Below are 27,199 nucleotides of genomic sequence, written 5' to 3' on the forward strand. Positions count from 1 at the left end.
TTGTAAACAGGTTCTTGTCGGTTCTCCATTTTGTATGTTTTTCAGGAGGTTAGCGCCTACTTTCTCCATGGCTTAAGGTGCTGACTCCTCCGTCGCTGGCCCCCCCGTTTCACGCGTTCCTCCGCGAACCGTCCCAGCGCTTCATCGAAGTCCACACGCAGAGAGAAGAAAGCCCATGCGCGATTATTATCCACATTAGTTGGCGTTAGCATGTAGCTCGGTGGCTACGGTTAGCTGGTGGAGGTAAACATCCAGCTTGGTGTCTGTTGATCTCATAGCAACTTGCAGCAACCAAAACAATGCTGTCAGATGACCTATGGAAACGCACCAGCTATCAAACGTTTAAAGGGTAAATATGCACCCGTTGTTTCGTTGCGTGTTGTTGTTTGTCGTTGAGTGGTGATATTATTGCCGCAGGGTATGTTTGCAAACAGAGGGGATTAACGGGAGGTTTATGTTAGCTAGGTGGCTAAGCTAGCTAGCTAGGTGGCTAACGACATTTTAGAGGGGCGAATGTCAGGCTAATGGCCAGCAGCACTGAGCTAACGTTAGCCTAGCTTCTCGGACTTAACTTCCATGCACAGTGAGCTAAATAAATACCAACTGTGGTGTTTTGTGTTTACTATATTGGGTTTTAGAATTTATGTTTTTTCCCCCTACAAATTCATCGCATTCGGTGACATTGTAGCGTTAACTTTATGACGTGTGTATGAGCAGTTTATTAGCTGAAAGGTTTAACTCTCGAGGGCGCGCGCTTGCCCGCAGAGAAGGGGGGACCGCCGTGGCGCGCGTGGCAACTGCAACTTCTCCCCGTGTAACGTGAACACAAAAGTAATCTATCAAGTAACTGGTGGGACTTCTTCCTACAATGCACAAGTCAACGTGATATTAGTGTTAGAAATATACAGTTGTTGCAGACGGTCACATAAATGGGACTTGAAAAAAACAAATATAATATAAGATAATTCATATCTTGTAATTTGAGTGACGAGGGCTGCTATCATTTTCATTCAACTTCCATACACTGGTGTGATGTCCCTCTTGCTAGTGCACTCCTGATTTGATAGGTTGTTGGAGTGAATTTGTCCCTGTGCCTCTAATATGTCCGCCTGTCTGACTCTCCAAAGGATCGAAAGATGGATCAAGGTGGAGTGAAGAAGATCAGATACACCAGAGATGATCATTTAAGTAAACTGGTCTACACCGAAAGTCCAGAGGAGGGAGCCCCGTTGAAGATCGCCCCCCACAGTGCCATGTCCATCGCCTCCTCTGTCATCCTACCGTCCAGCCCGTTGATGCAGCCCGGCGACGTCCCCAGCAGCCTCAGCGACATCTCTCTTCCAGAGGAGCTCACCTCAGCCTCTATAGGCCTCTTCCTGGAGGATCCAGAGCCCAAAGGGAACACCAAGGACCAGAGGCTCCAGACTCAGACCCATTGCTTCTCCCGCCTGGAGAGCAGCATCGCAGACCTGACCCACTCCCCCTCCATGGACTCTCTCATAGGGGGCTCAGACCCCAACCTTTTCCCCATGAAGACGGAGGACTTTTCCATTGATAAGGGAGACCAGGACCCTATGGACCTGGATCACGTTGCCTTCGGGCACATCGGGAGAGACATGGACATGAACCAGAAGTTGTTCAACGACAACACCCTGGACCTGCTCCAGGACTTCGAGCTCACCGGCTCACCCTCAGACTTCTATGTCGGGGACGACGCCTTCCTGTCCACACTGGCAGACGATTCTCTGCTTGGGGACGTTACCTCGGAGAAGGACGGCAAGTCATCTCTGGGTGGGACCGCCAACGCCGGCGCCACTACTCTCAATGGCGGCAGCAGCCTCAGCACGCAGGAAGAATCCAGCTCTAGTGCATCCAACACCCCTACCCCTACCACCCCCGTAGCAGCACCTACGACCACCAGCACCTCCCTGACCGTGGTGGTCAAAAAAGAGAAAGATGCCGGCTTCATTCAGCTCTGCACCCCTGGCGTCATCAAGCAGGAGAAGTCATCAGCGGGGCGGAGCTACTGCCAGGTGAGCGGCACGCCATCCTCGTCAGACATCCCCACGAGCCCCGCCGCAACCATCTCCATATGTGGGGTCAGCACTTCGGGTGGCCAGAGCTACCGCTTCGGGGTCAACTCTTCCGGCAGCACCAGCGTGACCTCTGGTAGTGGTGGCGGCAGCGGCGGCTCTCCGCAGCAGAAAGAGCAGAAGTCTGTGTTCAGCGTGTACCAGCAGCTGACGACCATCGGCGATTCCTGGAACCGGGCCCAGGGGGCCGGAGACGCGGCGGGAATGCAGAGGGCCAACGAGACTTTCTCCACTGCCAGCTACTCCAGGTAAGGAATGTGTGCTGTGGTCTGTTGGAGGCCTGTGTCAGAGTTATGTTTAGATCCATGAGTGGAATGAACTCCTGTACACACAGACAGAATTACACATTACTCTTGGAATGAGTATGATTTCATAGGTGCATTTTGAATGTTATGTTACTGTATTTAATATTAGGGCAGCAACTATCAGTTTTTTTCGTTGCAGTTGTTCTATCGATTTATTTTTTCAATTAATCGAATAATCGAAAAGTGATTTTTTTTTGTAGAGGGCAGTGATTCAGGAGTCCTGAGTTGGTATTGGCTAGACCGCACTTTCATCTTATTGCATATCCTTTTATCTATAAAAAAAAACATATTTTTTTATAAACGACAAACTTGATTATTCTGACTAGAATGCTTGCACGGCCCAAAAAATAAGTGCTACTTCAGCCACATCCGGGATAGCATCCGATCCGTCGCTAAATGTGCTCCGCTGCTATAAATCGCTGGGCGCTATGATTTAATGGATTAAATAACCCTGGGCGTTCAGGGTGTTCACTATAATATGTGAAGACATTGATGGTGGGATAATAAGCCTAGAATCCTAGACGAGAAGTGATGAGTCTGTGGCAAATTTGGAGCTGACGCACACAGCGACGTTGCCTCTGATTCTGGTAGTGGGATGGAGGAACCACTTAATCCCTCTTCTATACTTGAAACTAGCCGGTGTATAAGCTAAAATGCACCATGATACGTTTTGAGCAACAGTATTTTTGGATTGTTGTATTTTTTATAATGTGTTAAAATGTAATCAAACAAATTGATTTAAACATTAAATCAATTAGTTTGAGTAACTGTTGCAGTCCTATTTAATATAACTATTGCCTATGCCCCATCAAACTGAACTTAATTTCTAAAATTAGGTACCGGTAATTTGTTTTGTAAAGATTTGCTATTTTAATGTAACTTAACGTTTTGTTTATTGCATCATTGAGGCTTGCATCAGCATGCATCAGCATGCATCAGTTCACTTTCTTTGTGTGTAGTGTATGTGTAGAGACTAGAGAGAAATGTTTAAATTCCAGGTGTTTCTGCTGTCATTCCTTATCTTACCAACAGTGCTTTTGCCTTAGTAATAGTACACTGAAAGGGGCAACAAGTGCTGTCTCATGGCAGGCTGGAGAAATGTTTGGATCTCACAGCATTTAATGTTCAGTGATGACGCCGACACACCGTTGCAATAATGGGCTCAGAATTGTGTTGTGGTGAAAACAGGCACCGCTGCTAAACGCCAGGGGAATTCCACTTCCCTGAAGTCTCAAACATTCAACTGCAAAACAAGCCTGCGTCAGTTTCACTGCTTCTTTAGCAGGCTGACCCCCTACCACCGTGACCGTAACATTTGTCATTGTTCATTTTAAGAACCACCCAGCATTTGCTTTTTTTTTTAACTACTTAAGTTTGTTGTCCTGCTGTGCTGCTGAGTAGCTCCAGCTAATCTCAACAGATGACAGATGTACAGTTACAGAATGATCCACTCGCTTGGTTAAGTCATTTTAGGTATATTCATTAAATCCTCCAGCTGCACAGTGCCAAAAATAAATCCACGGTGTGTGCAGTATCTGGGCGATCCAAGAACCCACCCCCTTCCCTCCCAAAGACTCAGAGCAGGTCAGTGGGTTCATTCAACAAATGGTATGAATGGGATTGTACAGTATGTATCATCTATGGAATGCTACAGCCAATTGTTCTGTAAGAGGAAGTTCTTTCAATATGGAATAACATAAAGGAGGAAAAAGTTGTCCACGTTGTTACTCCTGTAGAGAGCTGCCTTCTGACTTCATTTAGGCTTGTAGCCATTTACAGTGAGTGCAGAAATTGTTCCATCGTGTTACTGGTGTTGCGTGAGACCCCACAATGTATCTTTTGTCCACTTATTTGTTTGCTGCCCGTGTAGATTTTTACAGGCTTGCCTGTAAAGTTGGCCATGGGGCCCGAGGCCCAGTAGCTGACACTGACACGTCTTAAGAATGAAGCAGCTCTCAGGTTCCTCTCGGGGTTAATCGCCGTCGACGCGTGTTCATCACACCTGTCTGATTCAGAGCTTCAAGGGAGGTGAAAAAACATGACATGCAGAAGAGTCTCATTCCAACCAGGAGTACACCCCAGCTTATGGTTTTGTTTTTCTTTATGAAAAATCATTCTGTCCAAATGATTTTTTTGACCTGAGTTGACATTGGCAGTTGGCAGAATAATATTATTGAATGGACAACGCCTTCTGTCATGAGACGTCATGGATTCCTGTAAGCAGCCTTAATGGCGATGATTGGGAACAGATGCGGCCGTGACAAGATATGCCACATCTTTATTTCAAGTATTGCCACTTTCACCCATGCGTACCTATTTTGGGCATGTCATTATAGGCGAAATTATTCTAAAATCTCTGCTAATCTAATCTCATATTAGCAGATCTTATATTAGAAGTAGTGAAAACAGCTTTGCGATGCGTTGTGACTGAGTATACAGGAGGTCATACTTTGTTAAGCACGGCCTTTGTGCTAGCACCCAGAGTTTTGTGCATGTGAGAGGTCATATGACCTGGCTGTGTTTCCATGTGCTGCGTGGACCGGTAGTTGGACATAGTTTTGTGAGGTGTCTGTCTGTCTACCTCCATTTACAGGCCAGGGAGATCGGGGGGGTGTTGCGCATGGCATCTCCTCTCCCTGGATTTCAGGGGGTTTGGTGAGAGAGATTCCTCTCACCAAAGAGGAATCTCTGAATTAGCATGCAGCGACACCGCTGAAGTTGAAGCTCTGTGGGCCTGTGTGAGCCCCACTGGTGTTGGGGAAATGTCTCCCTGCAGTCTCCCCCTGCCCCTCCCCGTTGGGGATCTGTACTCTGCACCCCCGCTGTCATTATTGGTCATAGAAAAGGTGGAATAACATGCCAGTGTGCCTCTCTCCCTCCTCAGCCAAGGTTTATTTTTCTTCCATACCTCCTCTCTGCTCAAGTTTGCGTTTATACATCACCATTTACGATCTTACTCAAGGACCAGTTCTCACAATGCCTTATAATGGTCTGCTTTGTTTTCTCTTGTTGTTTGAATTGGAAGCCCACACCCTCAACGTTTTGTTCACATTTCTTTTCATGGCATCGTGACCTATCTGATGTTGAGTTGACGTGAATGGGTAAGGGTTTACCTGTAAGCTTAGCTGCATGAAATATGTTGCAGGATGGGTATGGTGTAAATGATAACCCACTAACCCAGCAGTCTGTCTTATGTAACATTAAGTTTTTTTTCCCTCCCCTGTGGTATTTCCTCTATGAGGCGTAGGTGACATGCCACAGAATTTAGATCGCATGTTGTATGGAAACAGCATTATGCAGAATTAGCACATATGCTGCTGTTGACTTCAGAACAGCCTCGCTCTTGTTTATCACATTAGAGATGGCTGCTTGCTGAAATAAGGGGCATTCTGCTCCATATGATCTATGCAGTCATTCACAATGTCTCATAGGTTAGTGGATTGCTGCCAAATCATGTGTGGAAGTAAGGAACACAGCATTAGGATTTCATGAAAAGATTTGTTGATATAATCACCAAGCTGGTGATTTATATCAACAAATCTTTTCATGAAACCCAACACGGTACACAAAGGCATGTTCTGTATGTTCCAGAATGAAGTACCAATATGTGCATGTTTTCAAAGTGTCATTTAGGCTTTCAGATGAATGCAAGGCGTTGGTTTTCACTCAGGCTTGCCGCTTTCCCGCCCTCGTTTCCTGTACTGTGCTTTTAGATCCATGTGGATCATAAATCATAACGTAGAGAGATTAGTTTGTTACACCAGTAACTCTTCTTACGTCTGTCTCAGTTTGGCAAGTGTCATTGAATGCAATTATAATGATGATTGACAAAAGGCCCTATCTAGGATTGATTTAACATATTAGAGTAATATTCCCATGAATCCAAATATATATGTCGACAGACCCACATATAACAAACGCTACCACTACCAACAAACCACTTGAAACCCCAGAATACAGCTAATACAACTTAAATTATAATCTAGTCTGTTAGTTAATCTATCAATAGAATAAACAACTATAGAATAAAATTAAAAAATTAAATTCAACATTGCTACGTTTCATTTTTCTACCTATTTGTTTGTTTATAACTCAGTGGGCCATATATATGCATATGACGGGAGCCTAAAAGCACTTGGCCTGTATGATGGAACAGCTGCGTCAGTGTGTGATTGGGGAAATGAAATGGACACTTTCCCTGTGCTTCTTGTTGTAATTCATAAGCTGTGGGTAGCCACTGACTCAGTTGGTTGAGGTTCATAAAGCAAAGAAGACTATAAATATTAAAACCGCTGTCAAAAGACATGTTTTTGTTTATAAATAACATTGGTAGCTGTGCAATTTAAATATGGATCATTTCCAACCACTGCCCCGTGGCTCTTAGACACATGCAAACATAAATAACATATACATATTTATGTATACAAGTTAGCATGGTGATTAATGTCAGTTGTAGTTACCAATGTCTGATGAGGAAACATCTTGAGAATTCACCAATACTGTTCTGAGCTGTGCTTGAATGGCCCTTGTGTTGCCTAGGATTTGTAACCAGATGCTGATATCCTCACATTACATTTTAGCAAATTATTCCCAACTTTAAAACCTGAGCCTAATCAAACCACAATAAATCCAAGTTCCAGGTTCCCATGCGTGCAGAGGCCTGGGCTCTTATGAGCATGTCAATCTATTCAGGCACAGAGATGCAACATCATTAGTATTCATGGAAGTGTCTCTGACCCGCTGGCATGCCTGGTTCAGCACAGGGACAAGCATTAACCCGGGAAGGTGGGGCACAGCCGCACAGCTGAACTGGAGTCTGCCCAACAGTTGGGTCAGTGTGTGTGTTTTAGTCATCAACTGTTTTCACATCTTATTAGGCCACAGGAATAGTCTCAGGCCTCCGTCTTCACATAGTGTTTTGAGAGCAAGCGTTGGAACAGGGTCTCTATTCAGTCTTAAGGTCTGTGACACGCCCTCTGCCCCTCTCTTTCTCTCTCGTATTCTCCCTTTTACTGCTATTGTCCTGTTTGGTGCTTCAGTTTCCTGTAGACAAGGGCAGATACCTTGACAGTCAGCAGAAGCTATGATTTAACATAAATCACCTTTTATGCAGCTGTGTGTGTGCGTGCGTGCGTGCGTGTGCATGAATGCGTATATACGTGAGTGAGAAATTGTCCCACACCTACACACAAGTATGCATGAGTGTGTAGGTGATGTGCGCATGTGTGAGTGCGTGTGGGTGTGTGATTAGCGCTGTGGCTAGCAGGCAGGCAGACCACAGAGCTGTGCTGTGTAGCGCTCCTCCACTCTCCTGACCTACTTTTCCCTTTTGCGTCCCACAGCTGGCGCAGGGTAAACACTCCGGATCAAATGCCTGCCATTCCAGTTGCGTTTCTCTCATTACTGCACAAATTTCTTCCTCCTCCTTTAACCACATCTTCTTTTGTTATTGTTGCCTTGTCTTTTAACGTGGTTCTAGAAATCCTGTTTGATAAACATCCTGATCGCTTCACTGCTGTACAGGCGTTTGCTGTCGAGTCAGCAGATTGAAACTTTCTCTGAAGGAGTTCCTCCCACATACAGCAGTATGCATTCCAGCAACAGTAGTAGCTACCCTAGTAGCCTCCAATTCACTTTCACAGCCCAGTAAGCCATGCAGTCCCTGCTGTGCATAATATGGAAACTTATTTGGAAACCTTTTTTTTTTCTTGTGTGGAGTCAAGGGTTAGGTTCAGTATTCCTTTCTGATGTGTGAAGCCAAATGGTGGCTGACTGCTTCTGGCTACAGAACTCTAATGTGCCTGTGAATAATGCCCGTTTTATACTTGATTAGGGTTAGTTGTGTTGCACATTGGAAATACATATCTCATCTGTAAGCTCACAATGTGTCCCACTGCAAATTTGCAATGTCTTGTCATCAATGTAGAGTAACCCATCTGTTTTTTAACTAGAAATCAGTCTGTAAAATGGCCATGCAGTGAGCGGTTCTAGGGCCTTCATGGGAGTGACAGGATAGAGGAGTGAAAGAATAGAGACGGATCTGTTTAAAGATACTAAGTGTGAGGGCTTCCTCGCTAGTGTATCACAAATATAATCAAAGTGTGACCATGAAAACCCTCCTCCCTGTGCCACTAGTAGCAAGCTGCTCCCAAGAAGAGCTGACAGAATAGTATACACGGTGGTAGTTATTGCAGATTTGCAGTTAATTCTCTTGTGACGGCTTGCATCACGCGAATATCCCACAGACCCACACGGCAGCCTGGTGTCCGTAAAAAGAATTAATTAGCTACGTCATGAGATGAGAATTAGTCCATGTTGCTGTGGGGAGGCAGGCAGGGTAGTGGCAGAATCTCCTGTAAGCTTTGCAGGCTTCGGCCAGACCAAACAAAGCCTTATGCTTTTGTTTGTCGTGTGAGTATGATTCAGAGTGAAGGGACCAGTTCCTCTGTCTATTTTGGTGACTCTTACCCTCAGGGAAGGAGTGGTTCCATCTGAGGGCGGGAGAGAGAAGAGAGAATTTAAGAGAGAGAGACAGAGAGAGAGAGAGAATTTAAGAGAGAGAGACAGAGAGAGAGAGAATTTAAGAGAGAGAGAGAGAGAGAGAATTTAAGCGCGAGAACTTGTGTGAGTTAGTTTAAGATAAGTCGTGGTGTGTAATGAGGTTGGCTTATGTGAGCCAGATAGATGAGAAATGGTGAGATAATTGTTAGGCCCATCTGTTTATTTCACATTTACACCACCACCCCTGCACCACCCTAGACCACTCGGCACCACCCGCAACCATCGAGGACCACCCAGCACTGCCTTGCTGACCCTCTCCAGGCTTTTGGTTGTTTAGGAGTGTGCCCTTGTCCTTAACACAGGCCCCACACACGTCCCAAAGCAATGAGGATCGTGTTCCTGTTTGTGTCAGTGTGGTTGACAGGGCAAAAGTAGGTTAATGAGGATGATGCAGGCTCTAAGTGGGACAAATGTTGCCGTGCGGAGTCGGACACACACACACACACACACACACACACACACACACGTGTCACCTGAAAAGATGAAGATGTTAGATGGGAGGTTGCTCTGATCTGCCAGCCTGACGGCTAACCATGGATTAGGACTCGTCAAGCAGAACAGTGGTGAGACACAGGCTAAGTACCTTATTTAAACCTGCGCTGATGTGATCACCCCGGGTTACTGCACTTCTCTCTCTCGCTTGAGGCGAGTGAAAGTTGGCTGTGGTCCCCAATCCCCATTCACAGCCTGTAGCGCGGTTCCCCGTGCACCGCATGAGTCCCCATGCACAGCCTGCAGCATGCGTTCACATGCGCAGCATGTATTGCGAGTCCCGGTGCACAGCCCGTAGCTTCAGCCCCCTGTGCACAACGGCCCCTACCTCTGTGCTCAGACCAACTCTGAGAGAATGTGAGAGCTTCCGGCAGACAGCTTCCTGGCACTCAAAGTCGCCATATGGTTTCAAAAAGAGGAAATTCTGTCTCCCCGCCTTGTCATGCACCCGTGATTGGCGTGCCTCTGTGAAATCCACAACAGATAAACAGCTTTTGACCTTTATCACAGCAAGGGCGGGCCGCGTAAAGCTGGGACAGTTCTAAATACCAAATGGGTCTCTAGATATACATTGGAGGATAAGTTCTTTACTTTGTACAACAAATAAGGCCATTCCTGTTCGCACAGACATGTGTTAGGGCAAAGCAAGCAGTCACTCTGGGTCTAATTAGTTGTTTGGAGTAAAGTGGAATAACAAGCTCAATACCATAGTAATTGGATTTAGCCTAGTAGCTCTAAAGTCTTTCCACATAAAGCTGTCCTGCTCATACCTTTAGCCCTGATCTCAGCCGACCAATGAGGAACAGCCTGCCTGCAACCACTCCCCTCTGTGACATCACCCTGCTGTGTGTGTGTGTGTGTGTGTGTGTGTGTGTGTGTGTGTGTGTGTGTGTGTGTGTGTGTGTGTGTGTGTGTGTGTGTGTGTGTGTGTGTGTGTGTGTGTGTGTGTGTGTGTGTGTGTGTGTGTGTGTGTGTGTGTGTGTGTGTGTGTGTGTGTGTGTGTGTGTGTGTGTGTGTGTGTGTGTGTGTGTGTGTGTGTGTGTGTGTGTGTGTGTGTGTGTGTGTGTGTGTGTGTGTGTGTGTGTCCTGTGAAAATGCCTTCTACTGTCCAGTGAAGTCATGTGATTAAACAGATGGCATGTTGGTAGCATCATAGCACCCGCACAGCTGTGTTATAGTTTGTGTACATATACACTATATATGTGTGTAACACTGTGTGTGTGTGTGTATATATAATAAAGTGTATGTACATATATCTATATACACCAGTAAGATGCCTGAGAGTGCAAAGCAACCTCCCCCTAAAGGGGCACGCTGCTGGGCGGGCGCTGGCGCTTTGGCATGGGGGGTCAGATCATCATATGGAATGAAGTCTGTACTGGCCATATATGGAGCGTGTCTTGAGTGTACAGGGTTTGATGTGGTCAGATCAACATATGGAATGTCAGAACAGGTCAGCTCCATATATGGAGATCTAAGGGTGGCAGCGGGGGAAGTGTCTTGAGTGTACAGGGTTTGATGAGTTCCCAGTTAGGGCCGGGCCTGATTAGAACTCTAGTGAGACATCGATGGGGAAGGATCAACATATGGAATATCAGAACAGGTCAGCTCCATATATGGAGATCTAAGGGTTTGAGGTCAGATGTAGAGTTGCTGGCCAATATTGATGACTCCAGGGATCTCCATATATGGGCATTCCATATATGGGCTTAATATTGATGACATAAGGAATTGCAGGGCATTGCACACACTTGTAAAGAGGACAGTGGCAGCATCTCTCCGTTTATAGTCCAACCAGTAACTGCTCAATCTGTAGCCCTCCTCAATTCACACCAGCACATTAAAGTGATGCATGCCCCTCATTCAAAGACTAGAGAACTGATGCATCAGTCATTAGCGTGACTACAGCGCCCCGCAAGATGTCAGTGAAGAGAATAGCTGTCGCCGGATTCAGTATGTGAATATACCATTTGTCAGCATCCGACATGAAAGTTAACCTGAAGCTGTATGCTACGCTACTGGTCCCCTTCTTTGTGGCATTTAAGGGCTGATAAGAATGCAGGAGGAAAGCCATGTTGCTGATCCATGAAAACTGGGATTGTTTGTGCTGTGCCCACTGCCCATGCAGGTCTAGGTTGTAGTCATTCAGTGGCATTTTATGCACTAATGGAGAGAATCCTTATAGAGCGAAGAAGAGGTTAGGAAGCCACTTGAATGCACATGATCTTTGATTTGCTGGTAGCACTAGACAAAAAGTATGTCCAAAAGCACACTACACAAAAAGTGGCTTGGAATGCAACTACTCAAATGCAGTACATTTCAAGCTTCCTCAAGCAGTGTCACAATGCTGACATGTCAACATCTACGTGGAGAAAGGAAATTACAAGATCACAGGACTCAGACAATGGGGAAAAAATAAATAAATTGTAACTGTCTGAACTGTAGGAAATAGATCATATGCAAAAGACAAATCACATTTAGTCAGAAAGCATAAGGTATTATAGTTTAAATAAAGCAAGCATGATAAGTTTGCTGTTCTCTGTCCATCAGCGGTGACGGTACCAAAATGTGGACGGAACGTGTCTCAGTTTAATCCCCACCTCACTTTGGAAGTTATATCAATTCTAATGTCATTACATTTACGTCCATGTTCTGTGAAGTGGACGGCAATGGGATAAGTGGAATCCTGTCTGGGAATGAATGGTACTTCTGTGTTCAATGATGCGTGTGCATAAGATATGGGATGTTTTACATTTCTAGAGTTTGGGGCAGGGGCACTGTATCGCATAGGTCACAACTTCAGAAGAACAGGTAGTGTGCAATTAGAACATACAACCTGTTGTAGCACAACAGTATTCTTTTATGTTTATAGCGAGAGGCCAAACGGATCAATGACCACAGGCTGGGTGTGAATGTCTTCTCTGTCTTGACTTGCATTGCATTCTTGTCAGATGATGAACTGAACAAAAACAACCCTGGACCATCTTGGCAGAGCAGATGGGCGATGGTTTGATCGTTGCCTGTTTGTTGAATACTGGGAACATCGAACCCACCCCTGCCCTCGAGGCTCTGCTCAGGGCCGGCGCACCAATAAAGGCAGATGCAAAAGCACTTTGAAGATGCAGGAAATTAAAGTTCATGAACCAGTACAGAACAATACTGTTGACCACATCTCTGCCGAGGTAAAAGGGCACTTGACCAGGCATCGCTATTGACCACATTGCGGTATCGTTTTCATCCAGCAGTACTGAGAGCAGACCTGTCATGTCCGTAGGGCAGACTACTTGATGGGTGTTTATCATGCTGCTGAGTGCTTCTGAAGTCAGTTCTTTGAAGTCTAATGCAGCCGGTCAATGTGGTCAATAACACCCACTGACTGTCAGGTCCTGGCCTGCTCTCTCTCATATCTAATAACTAAATCTTGTACATGTGAACATCTTGAGGGCCAGTATGTATAACGGTCTAGGTGCATGTCTGATGGTCACTTAAAAAAATATCTGCTATCAAATGTAGCTGTTTGTTTTTGCTGTGGTGGCAGACGTCCTGACACACAGACGGATGGACGGACAGACGTGTTTGTTGCCTCACTCAGACTTCCATATCCTCTGAGTGTGGGTGTTGTTGCTGTGGCCAGACTCAGAAAGGGGGTGGGGACCTCTGGCGCAGAATGAATGCTGCAAAGCCAGGAGCCCTCTAGTGGTGGTCTTGAGCAAGGACTCATTCAAACCAGCCATTACGCTGGCTGAATGAGAGCAGTTACTCTCAAATCAAAGGGTCTGAGTTCCTTTATGACAACCGCTGGCATCATGATGAGCAGACCGCAGGATCATTTAGTCTTTTAAAGGAAGCCACATTGGGACTCGCCCTCTTCTTAAGATGTTGGACTTGATGCTAAATTGGGGTAATGAACACAACAGAGGCTGCATTCTCTGTTGGGAGGTGCTCCAGCGCAGCTTGTTTGTAAACTGGACCAGGCACATGTAAATATGTGTGTGTGTGTGAACTAAAGTTAGACTTGTGGAAACCGAGAAGATATTTTCAGGAGAAGAGCTTAACTATTTGTGTCTCTCTGCAGCTCCTTACATAGATTTATAGTTTTGCACTTGGATTATCAGTTTAAATATATTCTCGGTAGGTAGGAGACAGTAGGTAGGTGAAGGAAGCCAGAATGGAACAAATTGAGTGGCTGAGACAGCAGAGCACACATCAGTTAAATTAATTAAATAATTGAACACATTAACCCTGGCGCCTCTAATTAATTAGGGCATCTCATAGGCATTTCAATTTTTTCAAAAATCATTTAAAGAAAATGGCCAATCTACTAGTTCACAGTGCTTCACAGTATTTCAAATGGCCAAATTATTAAATGGGATAAAGTGGTTAAAATCCAAACAATTATCATCCCTTTTTGTAGTAAAAATTATATCAAAATCTGTAACTATTTTAGACCTTTTTTGTGTTTGTTTGTTTGTTTGCCCGAAGCATTGTCTTAGCTTCCAAGCCTGAGGAGAGCAAAGATGCAGAGTCAACATTCTTGCTCTGTTGTACAGTAACTATAGGTTACAAGTCAAGATCCCAGAGATTGTTTGGTCATATATTATGTGGCCATACAGTACCAAACCACTCCACATCTAAAAATACTGATGTCAACATTTGCTGTAAAAGTTATAAGCTATCCAAACTTTTACAACTTTAAAATGTTGCACTTTGAGACTGAAGCCTGCCAAATGAGTTGGCGAGTGCACTCTGTGCGGAAGTTTCTTTGCTAGCAGGTTCAGCAAGGTATGCTGCTTGTAGTGTGTAAATAAAAGGATGTTAATGCACACATTATTAGGCCTATATATTAGACTCATTAAATAAGATACTAATTTCATATCCTTCTTTACGCTACTGGACATTGCTTGCTATCACACGCATCTTATCAGACTCTGTCTGTAGGAGTTGAAAGTACACTGTTTACAAAGTATATGAAACAAAATGTGTGGTTACTGCTGAACACGACAACACTTCAGTGTGTGTGCACGCGTGCGTGGTGACTGAGGACATCTATGCCTTGATTTTGTGGAGGTAACTTTGCTGCACGACATGTAAACTATTTATGTCCTGTATGCAATGTCCTTTGTGTGGACATAAAGATAAGTCATCAATGTCCTTTGTGTGGACATAAAGATAAGTCATCAATGTCCTTTGTGTGGACATAAAGATAAGTCATCAATGTCCTTTGTGTGGACATAAAGATAAGTCATCAATGTCCTTTGTGTGGACATAAAGATAAGTCATCAATGTCCTTTGTGTGGACATAAAGATAAGTCATCAATGTCCTTTGTGTGGACATAAAGATAAGTCATCAATGTCCTTTGTGTGGACATAAAGATAAGTCATGCTTACTGGATTGTAAGATAGGTTGCACCCTCATTTTCCATTTTTTGGTATTGCGTTCTTTCTCTAAAAGGACAGACCATGTACAAAGCAGAGATATTTATGTAACAAAAATGCATTTAAATATCTGCACAGTTTCATGACATCAGTGCTTGAAATCAACTGAATCTAGAATTTGAGGAAAATGGGTTAATACTTAACTTCCAACTTCTTAATAATAATGTCAGACTTATAGCACTTTTTCTGGCATTTAAATATGCATTCCATAACAAATAACTTCATTAAAGCAAAGCAAAATAAATATAGGTTTAACAAGAACTACAGTAAAAAAAAAATATATACAATGGTAAAACAAAGGAAAAGGTAACTATTAGCTGAGAAATGCACATTCTTCTACAGAGTTTATTGATTGTAACTGGACATTTTCTGTCCCCTCCAGGCAAGAAGGGGGCACTGCTCCAGCCACAACCCAGGGAAAGGCCAGCGGAACCACTCATAAAATCTGCCTGGTGTGCTCTGACGAGGCCTCAGGCTGCCACTATGGAGTTCTCACCTGTGGAAGCTGCAAGGTGTTCTTCAAGAGAGCAGTGGAAGGTACAGAATATGACACTTGCACTTGATGCAAGGACAGAGGAAATTAAGAAAAATGTTTATGGTGAAGTGGCCCGTCAGTTACTATGAGCAGTTCAGACGAATAACTTGGTCTTAAGTCCATAATTTATTCTGACCCCTCCCTGAAAAGGCCTAGCTATCCTGACCCCATATCCATGATTTATACATCATTAGTGTGGACTTAGACTGTTATTCGTCTCAACTGCTCAATTTATGATTCTGTGACTGTTTAGAGTCTAAACAGTCACAGAAAAAAAACAATGATTGCAAATTGCAATGAAAGAACAGTTTTTGAGTGGTGCACTCTAATAACCAGCTTTGTCACTCAAACCACTCCAATAACCAGCTTTGTCTGTATCTATGTACCTATGTATGTACCTGTACGTGGGGCCCACAAGAATGAGCATGGTTACTATGGTCACTGACATTACGTCAGACCACAGCTGATCAGGCTATATAAGACCTTGCACCACTCAGTTCACACGGGTGTGATTTTTAATAATTTAATGATGATAATGACTCACATTTTTGAGTGGTGTAAACCACTCCTACAACTGGCTTTGTTAGTGCAGAAAAAATGAGCATGGTTGCTATGTTCACCCTGTTCACCCGGGTGTGATTTCATTACATCACTACAACTGGCTTTGTTAGTGCAGAAGAAATGAGCATGGTTGCTATGTTCACCCGGGTGTGATTTCATTACGTCAGACATGATTTCATTACGTCAGACAGGCTTACACAGGCTTACACCTTACACCACTCAGTTCACACGGGTGTGATTTTTTGTTTTTGTTTTGTTGGTACATTTTCACATACGTGAAAGTTGTCCTCTGCCTTTAATACAGTATTAATACAGTGCCTCAGAGGCAGTCTTATTGCCAGACACTACCCAAGACAGCTGCCCATTATGTCACAGTTTAATTTGCTCTGCGCTACAGTTTCAAATTGGCACGCGCGACACCAACTCACAAATATACTATATCATTGCCAGCTGTAGGGGTGGAGTCTTAACTTTAAGCGTGGAAAGTCTTCTGGAAGGATGCCCTCAAATTTCCTTGCTGATAACTCCTCAGAGATGCCTCCTAATCCTTGCTCCTTGGGGCAGGAGTAACAGACATGGCATAACCGTCAAAATGGCGAACCAACTTGAACTTCCGGTTCAAGTGAGGATAGGGGAGTGAGGAAATGCCAAGCAAAAGAGCAGGGTCATGTCGTTCCATACCAGGAACGTGCTGGGCCTCTAATTCAGCCTGGGAAATGGAGTTGGAGAGGCCACTCGGCCGCGCACCGATTATTATTTTATTTCCCTCCGGTGGTGCGGACCCAAATACTGTGTGTGTGTGTGTGTGTGTGTGTGTGTGTGTGTGTGTGTGTGTGTGTGTGTGTGTGTGTGTGTGTGTGTGTGTGTGTGTGTGTGTGTGTGTGTGTGTGTGTGTGTGTGTGTGTGTGTGTGTGTGTGTGTGTGTGTGTGTGTGTGTGTGTGTGTGTGTGTGTGTGTGTGTGTGTGTGTGTGTGTGTGTGAGAGAGAGAGATATTTGGCCTCTAATTCAGCCTAGGAAAGGTGTGACCGAATTATATAGGCCTATATAAAAAATGATAATGGAAGCCATCGTTCTCACAATAATACAAATCAAAATATTGTATTTTTAAAATTAAAATTGTTATCTGCCATAAATCTGCCATTGATGTCCTCCTATGAGACACAGACTGAGTAGGATTTTTTTCCCCATTTTATCATGAACATTAGTGAGGACCAATTATATGAAGATAAGTTCAAAAGTGGTAAAAAGAAAAAAAGTAAAGTGGTCCTTTCGTGGTTGAAAGCTGCAAATACTTCGGCGTATGCTCTAAAGGTAATAAAACAATCTCGGCAGTGTAGAATATTGGATTAAATAGCGGGTTATGCAGTAGAACAGTTGTCATGTAACCCTGTCATAATGATCACCATTTGCAGTTTGGGAATATTGCACTCAAACAAACCCTAGCTAATGACTGTCTACTCTAAACACACACGCATTTCTATAATAGATTCAAAGAGCACTGCAAAGATACTGCAGTTGATATTGTGTTCAGGCATTCCTCCTCACATTGACAGTACACGTTTTGTGAGGAAACATTCCCAAATTGCACATTGTGGCCACTTCTCCAATCTCCATGCCATCTTGAAGAAGTGCATCTTGCATTTATCTCTGCAGTTTCCGCACCAGTTATGATGTGATTATAACTCTGAAGTACACTCTTGGTTGGAGTCCAAAGCTAATGTGCTATTTCCCTTGCAGCCTTTGCTTTTTGCCATGTCAGTAACAGACCAACCGTCCTCCCCCTTGTGTCCCTCAGGGCAACATAATTACCTGTGTGCTGGGAGGAATGACTGCATCATAGACAAGATCAGACGGAAAAACTGCCCGGCTTGTCGCTTCCGCAAGTGTCTGATGGCGGGAATGAATCTAGAAGGTACGAACCAGCCTGTGTGTGTGTGTGTGTGTGTGTGTGTGTGTGTGATAGATATTGTATTATAAATATAATATCAAATGACAAGTCTTAACCACTTAAACCCTCTATACTTAATAAAAGTGACCTAAGTTGGCGCTGTACTTGGTGGGCCTTTTCCCCCTCTACACCAAATCTCTTTGCCGGAAATAGCCGATCTACAAGCTCACAATGCATCGTCGTTGCAAATTTGCGACACATTATGAGCTTGTAGATCTGCTATGTACGGCGAATGTTACCCCAGAATATGGATGCTAGATCTTTAGTGGTTAGAGCAGTGGTCAGTCTTACATTGTAACTACTTGATGAAAGCAGACGCCCTGTAAAGGTTGATTGTTCTCCGTTTGTTCTCCTCTTCACTGTAGCTCGTAAAACCAAAAAACTGAACCGCTTAAAGGGTGTCCAGCAGAGCAACCAGATAGAGCTGACCCCTCCCCCTCCTCCCGAGGTTCGGTCCCTGGTCCCCAAGTCCATGCCACAGCTCATCCCCACCATGCTGTCGCTGCTCAAGGCCATCGAGCCGGAGACCATCTACGCCGGCTATGACAGCACCCTGCCCGACACCTCCACCCGTCTCATGACAACCCTCAACCGGCTGGGAGGGCGGCAGGTTATCTCCGCTGTCAAATGGGCCAAGGCTCTTCCAGGTAGAATGGGTTAAATTTCATTCTATTTTTGTGCTCAAAAGAATGGGTTTGTTGTTGGATTCTGTCTTGTTTGATTCACTGAGGAAGTTAAGCTCATAATTCATTTGAACTGGCATGAAAACAACAAACCGTCTTCTCTATCACTCTCTTGTGACTGTATGTGTGTATGAGGTTTTGGTGACAGAAGTTCAAATTGCCAGTTTCATCTAAACTAGAGACAAACATGTTCTCGTTTTGCTATATAGGGGACAAGCCAAAACCCCAGAATACACCGGGTAACGGAATAGAAGTACACACATGACATAGAATGGTTGCTATTGTTGTCATTTTTAAAGTGTATGTATGTTGCTGTGCATTAGGCTTTAGGAACCTGCACCTGGATGACCAGATGACTTTGCTGCAATGTTCCTGGCTATTCCTCATGTCCTTCGGCCTGGGCTGGAGGTCGTACCAGCAGTGTAACGGCAACATGCTCTGCTTCGCTCCAGATCTCGTCATCAACGAGTATGTTTTGCAATCCTCTATAGAACTCATGATGTAGGGTAGCGTACAGTTGGTCTGTTACTGGCATGGCATATTAATGATATTATTATTATTATTAAAACTTAAAATACCACTTTTGCTAACTGCTTGCACCCCAGCAATCATATTCTGGGGGCAATATTAGCCAAAAATAGGGGCTAATATCATATCATATACCTATTCCATTGTGTCTAACAAAGAGTCAGCAATGTTTGTAAGTAGCAAATGTTATTATCCCCGCCAGACCAGAAGGCGGAGATTGTTTAGCTCCTGTGTGTCTGTGAGTGACCGTGTGAGTCTGTTTTGACCTATAGTGCAACTCTTGAACAGTGGGCACACCCATTTCTCCCCAGGTTGGCAGAGGGAGAGTAGCACCCAGGATTACAGCTTTTAGGCAATTGGCAATTGAAAAATGGGTTACAAAATCGTGGGCTAAAATTTTAAATACAACATTTTTTATTGTGGTTATAAACTCGATACCACGGTATGCCTTCACAACCGCAGTATTGCGGTTATTGCGCCTAGCCCTACTGTATATAGATTTACCAAATAAATTAAATCCAAAATAGAATATATGGGAATACTTACCGTACATTCTGTAAATAAGATATGTGCTTTGAATAACTTTGTGGTTTGTGCCATGTTTGTACCAGAGACCGCATGAAGTTGCCCTACATGTCTGACCAGTGTAACCAGATGCTGAAGATCTCCAGTGAGTTTGTCCGACTGCAGGTTTCCCACGACGAATACCTTTGTATGAAGGTGTTGTTGCTGCTCAGCACAGGTCTGTCTGTCAAACTCACACTTCTTCTTCTACTTAGACCTCTACTGTACCTCACCCTCCACTACAAACATCCATCCTCCTTTAACTTGCCAGCACAGTTAACTAGAAGAACTATTTAAGTCAGCATTCCAGGACGGTCAAGGGGTGGCCATTACGGACTAGCTTCTGTATAAACTGAGTTGATAATTATTTTTGCAAGCAGACACTCACTGTCTTCTAAGTTAAATATGGCAAAATTAAGTAAGTCAAAGAGTTTAATTCACAGTTTTGGGGATTAATACAGGTTTTTCTTGTCCATTCTTTTCTGTATCTAAATATAGTGAAGTCAAGCTACATAAGTCATTATAGAGTAAGACTTGCATGTGTTAGTTATGTAAACTGAGCTGCTTGATGTTACTGCTATTAAAACTAACCACAGAACTGAACAATAACATGGTTCATGACACGATTGCTTTGTTACTGTAGCTATTCCACAATTCCCATGTATATGTTCTAGCTGAATTAGCTTGACAGACAGTGTAACATCCGTTCTGTCCAATTCCAGTTCAATGCTCTGACCCCATTCTAACTTCTCTCTCTCTCTGTGCTCATTATTGATTCCTGTACCGAAACCCAATAACTCTAACCCTGTACAAACCAGGCATTTAGATTTTTAGTCACTTTCACATAGTGCGATCTTTGGATGCTAACTCAGACTTTGTCTCTTTCATTGCAGTGCCAAAGGATGGGCTGAAGAGCCAGGCAGTGTTTGATGAGATCAGGATGTCCTACATCAAAGAGCTGGGCAAAGCCATTGTGAAGCGAGAGGAGAACTCCAGTCAGAACTGGCAGCGCTTCTACCAGCTCACCAAGCTGCTGGACTCCATGCACGAGGTATGGAAATACTGTCTTATCGAATATACCCCCTCTTCTTCAACGAGGACTCATGTACTTGTGTTGTTTTTACAAGCCGTTTGGAACATCGGATCTTCCATGTTGTGATTGCACGGCTGGGAAGATCCCTCTCTCCATCTGGTCCACCCAGTCATCTTCAACCATCTGTTTGAATACCATACCTTGGATGGGCTCAGTTACTCCTTGTTGATAGATTTGGCATAAATATTTAATAAATATTAAATAACTAGCACTTCGATGTCAAATGCGCTGTTCCTAAATGTGAGAAGTGCATGAATCTTTACATGGCTTTCCACAATATGTTGTGATGCCTAGTAAATGCCTCGTTTATTTCTAGCCAATTGCCAATTAAAATAGCAATAGAGCGTCGCAGCCCCCCCGAGAGACCTGCAAAAGAATTCCCTGTTCATTTTCCTCATAGACTTTTCAAAAAGTATTTATTTAAAGACGTTTACGCTGCGGACAAAGCCAACTCGAGTTCATGACAATAAACACAATGTTTTGGGCCGATCAAATAATTTGATGAAAATATCGGCAGGATACAACACCTTTTTGTTTTGTTTTTCTTCTTACAAATAATTTGATCGGCCCAAAACATTGTTTGTTGTCATGATTTGTCACAACTCGAGTTGGCTTTGCTTCAAAGGTCTTTAAATAAATACTTTTTGAAATGTCTATGGGAAAAATGCATTGGGAATTATTTCCTGGGCCTGGCGTCGACATGAAAGGGGGTGGGACTGCTACGCTCTATTGGCTGTCCCAGTCTGGCAGCTAATCAGAGCTGTGTATACGTAAAAACAAAAGTGTCTAAATATGATTTCCTTGGCAACCCACCAAAACGGCTTGTTTTCTCCATGGGCAGAAAGAGAGGCTGGGAAATCATTTTAAAACAAATAGATTTTGAATTCACTTCTGAATAAACGTTCATAAGATGCTTTATACACTGGTGAATGAATATTACCCTTTTAATCATTTAGTCATTCAGCAGCTTTTACAGGCAACCCCTATAAAGTTCTGATACATGGTTGAGTAGTGATGATGATGGTGCTGTGTCTCTAGATGGTCGGCGGCCTGCTCAACTTCTGCTTCTACACCTTTGTGAATAAATCCCTGAGTGTGGAGTTCCCAGAGATGTTGGCAGAGATCATCAGCAACCAGTTACCAAAATTCAAAGCCGGGAGCGTCAAGCCGCTTCTCTTCCACCAGAGATGACTGTGTGTCCGCTACCACCTACCCACCTACCCCTCCCTCTCTGAGATACAATGCCTTAAAAGCCCACCACGCCCAACCCAGGATCCCTAGAGGAACGGACGAACAGAGAAGGAACCGTTAGTGGACAGAACCTGGAGAGATGGAGATGCTCTAAGGAGAGAGACAGAGGGAGCGACGGATGTTTCGGGAGCGAGTATGCAACTTGTGGTGGTTCACGGGCGAGAGAGAGTGAGAGACATTTATGTAGTTACGGGAGAATGAACGCAGAGATTTTAGTTTTGTCGAACGGTCTGAGATACAGTATATAATAACAAGTAGGATTGTTATTTTGTTTTGTAAGATTATGATATGAGATAATCATGGAGTGAAATAGGCTAACCATTCATGTCATCTCAGGTTTCTTATCCTTGAAAAACAACACAGTATCCGCAGTAGATGAGACAGATATCTATGTACAGGCTATTTTCTACATTTTTCAAATATCACACTTTATACAGTTTGTCCAGGTCCTCCTTACATGAGAAGATGACAAAGTAGAACTTGTGCTTTTAAATAAACAGGCTTGTAGACGAGTTTTTAGGGATTCACAAACAGGAACAGTGTGATTTAACAGTCACAGGAAAGCGACTGTTTTCCAAACAGTCATTTCAAAAGCTTAACGTTATCGCTTCAATATTGTTGGGACATAACATGGAATTTAGTTGGATAATTACTTTTGTTTTGTTTTTATGAGGATGTGTACAATTCACACAAGCTAAACTCTTCCAGGTTTACACGTCTGTTTATAAAAGGGAAACGGAGATGATGTGCCTTTTCGCTTCAATTTTGCTTTTTAGCTGTTCAGTTTGTACCTGTGTGAGAGTCCCTTCATCCATTCATCACAGTCTACCCTCATCATACCTGATTGTATTTTTGAAAGACATGCAGTTTCATATTTCCCCCTCCTCCGTGGCAATCTTAAGCCTGATTTATGCTTCGGTGACAAAAAAGGATAATTTTCCACTGAAACAAGTGTCTACACTTTTTCCTGTTGAAACTACTTTAATCTACTGTGGCAGCTTTGTCATCCTCTGCGTTTATATCACAACAGAAAAGAAGTGATCTTTAAACAGGAATAGGAGTGGAAAACTTCCTGCCGTGAACTCCCTCCCTCGGCACACGTTTGAGCACTTAACACCCCTTACTTAAAGGCTTTAAAAAGACTGTGAAAGAAGGCTTTCTGAGAGGCTGGACTGATCTCTGTACAGAAGAATATGGCTTTGGAAGGATGATGGTGTATTGTTTGTCTGTTTGTCAAGACCCCCCCCCCACCCCCCCAATTATGTGATGTGACTGGAATGTAAGAGAAATCTGCGTCGGCCAATCAGATTATAGAGGGCATGTTCTATGTTGGTCTTTTATGTACTAGAATCGTACATATGTCATGTTCCAGGCTGGCTGGTGTCTGTGGTTCAACCGTGGCTCGGAATGATGGGAAAGTGGACATCATTTACAAGTTTTTATTTCGTTTTTCTTAGGGAGCTACAAGTCATGATGGACAAATAGAAACCTCACATGCAGTCCCAATTTTGCCAAACATGATCCCCACTTGAGTCCTTTATAAACATGTTTTATAAAACACTGAACCCTAGTGTCCCTATTTGAGGGTAAAACAATTTGCAAAAATGGCCGATCTAATACATTCACAACGCAAAGCGTTGTGAGCTTGTAGAACGGCTTTTTCACAGAAGATATTTAGTGTAGTCTGGTTAACTAAGTATATAGGGTTTAAGTGATTAAGGACCACCAGTGGCAGGCATGTAATCTGGTAAAACCTCACACGGTTGTTGAGAACCTCAGATCTACCATCCAGGCCCCCTGCACCTCTTTTTAGAGACCTTTTAGGCACCTTGTGATAATGTTAAGCGCTTCTTATTGTGTGTTTGATGTGTGTGCGCACACGCTGCAAGCCGCATAATCGCATATATTTGCAGCGTGTGTGTGTGCGTGTGTGTGTTAATGCATAGACAAACCCCAATGTTTGAAAGCACTCTGTCTAGTATGTGACTCCACCTTGCACGCTCAGCTCATAGGCAGATTCCATCCTACATTCTCTGGGAACAATTTCAGTGCCAAACTCTTGTTTTTCTGCCTGTTTTAAATCATTTTGATTATAAGTCAGTGTTTATACTGTATCAGAGGAGAAACATGTATCCCAACAGTAAAGCTTGTGAAAGTAAACTTGTTTTTAAATAGAATTTATTTAACACTCACTACATAAACAAAATTATCACAACAAAGATCAATTTATTTCAGCTTTATGTTCTACTGCAAGAGATTCACTCGTTAATTGTATAATTACATAGCATAACATAGGTCTACCAGTAACTCATTGTGTTGTGAAAGTAAATGGGAGTTTGAAATATGTTTATTGTCATTTATTTTATTTTTTTGTCATTTTAGCGCCATTTGGGTTTGTCTGCTTAGTTTGTCATGGCTGTCTTTAATACCCGTTATGTTTTTGTGTTTGAAAGCACAAAATTCACTAATGAATCTGAATCTTAAAGCCGAAATTGTTCTACTCCTCTAAAGAAAAAACGCATATTGCTCTTTTTCTTAACAGCGCCAAAGGTGGCACGCTGTCCATATTTTAGATGATTGGATATCAAGAGTCTTTGGGTACTCTGAAAAGTGCTATATACATTTGAGATATTGTTATGATTATTAAGAGTCATTTGGAAACTGCATTTTCTGTTCATAGATAACCTATTGGAACAGAAATCGAGCAGTACAGTAAATGTCATTCTCACACACAACCATAGATACAGTACTCTAATGTGAAGCTACTGGGGTGATACTCATTACTTAATAACTCCCGTGCTCAGGTCACCATTGGTTGAAGTTTGATGAAGTGTTTGTGGTCACCATGTTCACTGGTAGACTGTAAAACAAAACAAAAACGATGTTTTTAGTTTGGACTCCCCACATGGTGTGCTTGTGTGTTTTATGTTGTTTTAAGACTGATCAGGTAAGTTTTCCGGGTGTGTATGTGCTGCCATGCCGATTGCCTAATTTATGCTCCATCATACACTGAAAATAGCCATTCTACAAGCTCACAACACGTTGCAAATGTGACACGTTGTGAGCTTATGGATGGGCTATTTTCGGCGCGACACCGTCGTGCGACGAAGAATAAATCAGGCTTATGTCATCACAAGTGTCATCCTCCCAGCCGTTCAACTCCTCCCCATGTCCCAAAATGAATGATTGTGTTTTCCTTTTGGGTGATTCAATAGATAGTTGTGAAAACCTTCCTTTTTAAACTGCAGAACGGTTACTTTCACATCCAGTGCGTCTTCACAACTCTGCTGCTGCTGCTGTTCAGAACCTCTTTTTTTAACAGATATACAAAAAACACACTTGCCTCTCTCCTCAAACGTATAGGCTACGGTCACCTTCCTGTTGTAGACGTTTTACGAGGACAACCGAATATGCAAAGGAAATGCCAGATAAACATACTATTTCATTATTGCATGAAAAGACATTTAACTGCTTCCTTTGATGTATTGTTCTTACTTTAAAATATAAGCTATTCACACACAGGAGTTTTAACACTTATCCTTTATCTCTGCAGGCCAGATTTTCAGGAAAAGATGTATGCTTGTGTCAGTAAACTATTCAGGCAGACTGCACACAATGGAAAGCCTATTTGAAGTTTGAATACAAGGTGACCAAAGCAAATAACAGTCAAACTTTCAGCATATTTCAACATAACTCTAGCTCTTAGAGGACAAGTGTACAGCACTTTGTTTTGTAACACATTTTGTATTATATCTTGACGGCTTTGGTCAAATTGTGTAATACTGTGAATAGTAAAATAGTCCGTTTTTTGTTTTGTTTAGTTTTCCACACAAACTGTTTGTGAAAGTAATCAACCAGCTTGAATCTAAAAAAGAAAAGAAATTTGCACTACCCAAATATTGTTTGAAAATCTATTTTGTATAAAATATATGCAGACATTAACTTTTGAGAAATTAAGGGCGGATCACGTTCACTGGTATATGCTTTCTTTAAAGCTTTGTTTTTGCTTAAAGTTTCAATTATGTACATATAATCCATTGTAAAAAAAATGTGGTGTATTTGTCTCAAAATAATAGTTTTTCTATATCCTCTGTATTATTTCTCTAGTGTGAATTCCTGTTGATCTTTTCCTCCATTGATTAAATGTTGAACTATGTCTTTGTTGTGTGGTACTTCTCAAAACATGGAACTGTATGCGATGTATGACATGATATTAACTTGATTCTGAACAATGGAAACGGTAAGCTTTTAATGGTCACAGCAAGTTCATTAAATAAATGAGCTTTTCCATCACAGTGCTTGTTTCATTGACTCAGTCAAAATCTACTGACTGAAGGGAGTTGGGTGTGAATTCTCAAACTATCTATTTTGAGTTTATAATGCCTTTTCTGTCAGGCATTTTGTGTTCCTTGTATCACATTCTGAATGATAGATGAGGGGAGTTATCAGTTCTGACAACTGGACCAAGAGGTGGACAGTAACTGAGTAAATGTACTTGAGTACTGTACTTAAGTACATATTCTGAGGATCTGTACTTGAGTATTTGAATTTTTTATACTTATTATTCTTACTCCAGTACATTTCCAAGACATATGTCCCCACTTCTGCTCTCACACTAGTTGTGTCCTATAACTGAATTGTGAAAAAGTACAGCAAATTGTTGATGTGAAAAATAAGAAATGTACTTGTAACTATTTAAAAGCATCTACTCTTGAATACTTAAGTAGATTTAAAAGCATGTCATGTTTTACTACTACTTTTACTTCAAGTAAATTTGACCAGGTTGTATTTGTACTCTTACTAGTACTGGGGTCGAGTACTCTGTCCACCTCTGTAGTGGGACACTTAAAAGCTAATATGGAAACTTGCATTTGAGTTCAAATCTCAGTTGAGTTCAAGTTCAAGGTGCAAACCTTCTTGGGGAAGGAATTATTTTCACATTTGTACCTCAGGTTTGATCTTTGGAGCAATTATACTGTGTATTGTATTGGTTGAAAAGGAGCTGGAGGCTCATTCCTCAACCAGTTGTTTAAATCGCATTCTGACTCCTGTGACCTTAACATTCTTTCACTGTCTTGTGCACAAACAACATTACAAGATGTCATTACTAAAACATGCCATACTATTAGTGTTATAGTAAATCATGTA

At 42.8% G+C, this 27,199-nt stretch overlaps 1 protein-coding gene across 1 annotated transcript; it reads left to right on the forward strand.

Annotated features, from left to right (window-relative positions):
- Positions 1 to 26,207, forward strand: nr3c1 (nuclear receptor subfamily 3, group C, member 1 (glucocorticoid receptor)). Its single transcript, XM_079510411.1, has 9 exons — positions 1 to 349; positions 1,128 to 2,341; positions 15,270 to 15,424; positions 17,780 to 17,896; positions 18,298 to 18,579; positions 18,939 to 19,083; positions 19,755 to 19,885; positions 20,601 to 20,758; positions 21,839 to 26,207. The coding sequence occupies exons 2-9, from the start codon at positions 1,137 to 1,139 to the stop codon at positions 21,989 to 21,991; spliced, it is 2,346 nt and encodes a 781-aa protein (XP_079366537.1). The 5' UTR covers positions 1 to 349; positions 1,128 to 1,136; the 3' UTR covers positions 21,992 to 26,207.
- The last annotated feature ends 992 nt before the right edge of the window (positions 26,208 to 27,199 follow it).

This window comes from Electrona antarctica (assembly GCF_951216825.1).
Source record: "Electrona antarctica genome assembly, chromosome: 1".
NCBI lineage: Eukaryota > Metazoa > Chordata > Actinopteri > Myctophiformes > Myctophidae > Electrona > Electrona antarctica.

What these genes read in the sequence shown, in the direction of transcription:
- nr3c1 (XM_079510411.1), top strand. Translation starts at nt 1,137, where the DNA reads ATGGATCAAGGTGGAGTGAAGAAGATCAGATACACCAGAGATGATCAT. An exon ending in TCCACTGCCAGCTACTCCAG is followed by an intron (nt 2,342 to 15,269) that starts GTAAGGAATGTG and finishes TGTCCCCTCCAG; the next exon opens with GCAAGAAGGGGGCACTGCTC. An exon ending in ATGGGCCAAGGCTCTTCCAG is followed by an intron (nt 18,580 to 18,938) that starts GTAGAATGGGTT and finishes GCTGTGCATTAG; the next exon opens with GCTTTAGGAACCTGCACCTG.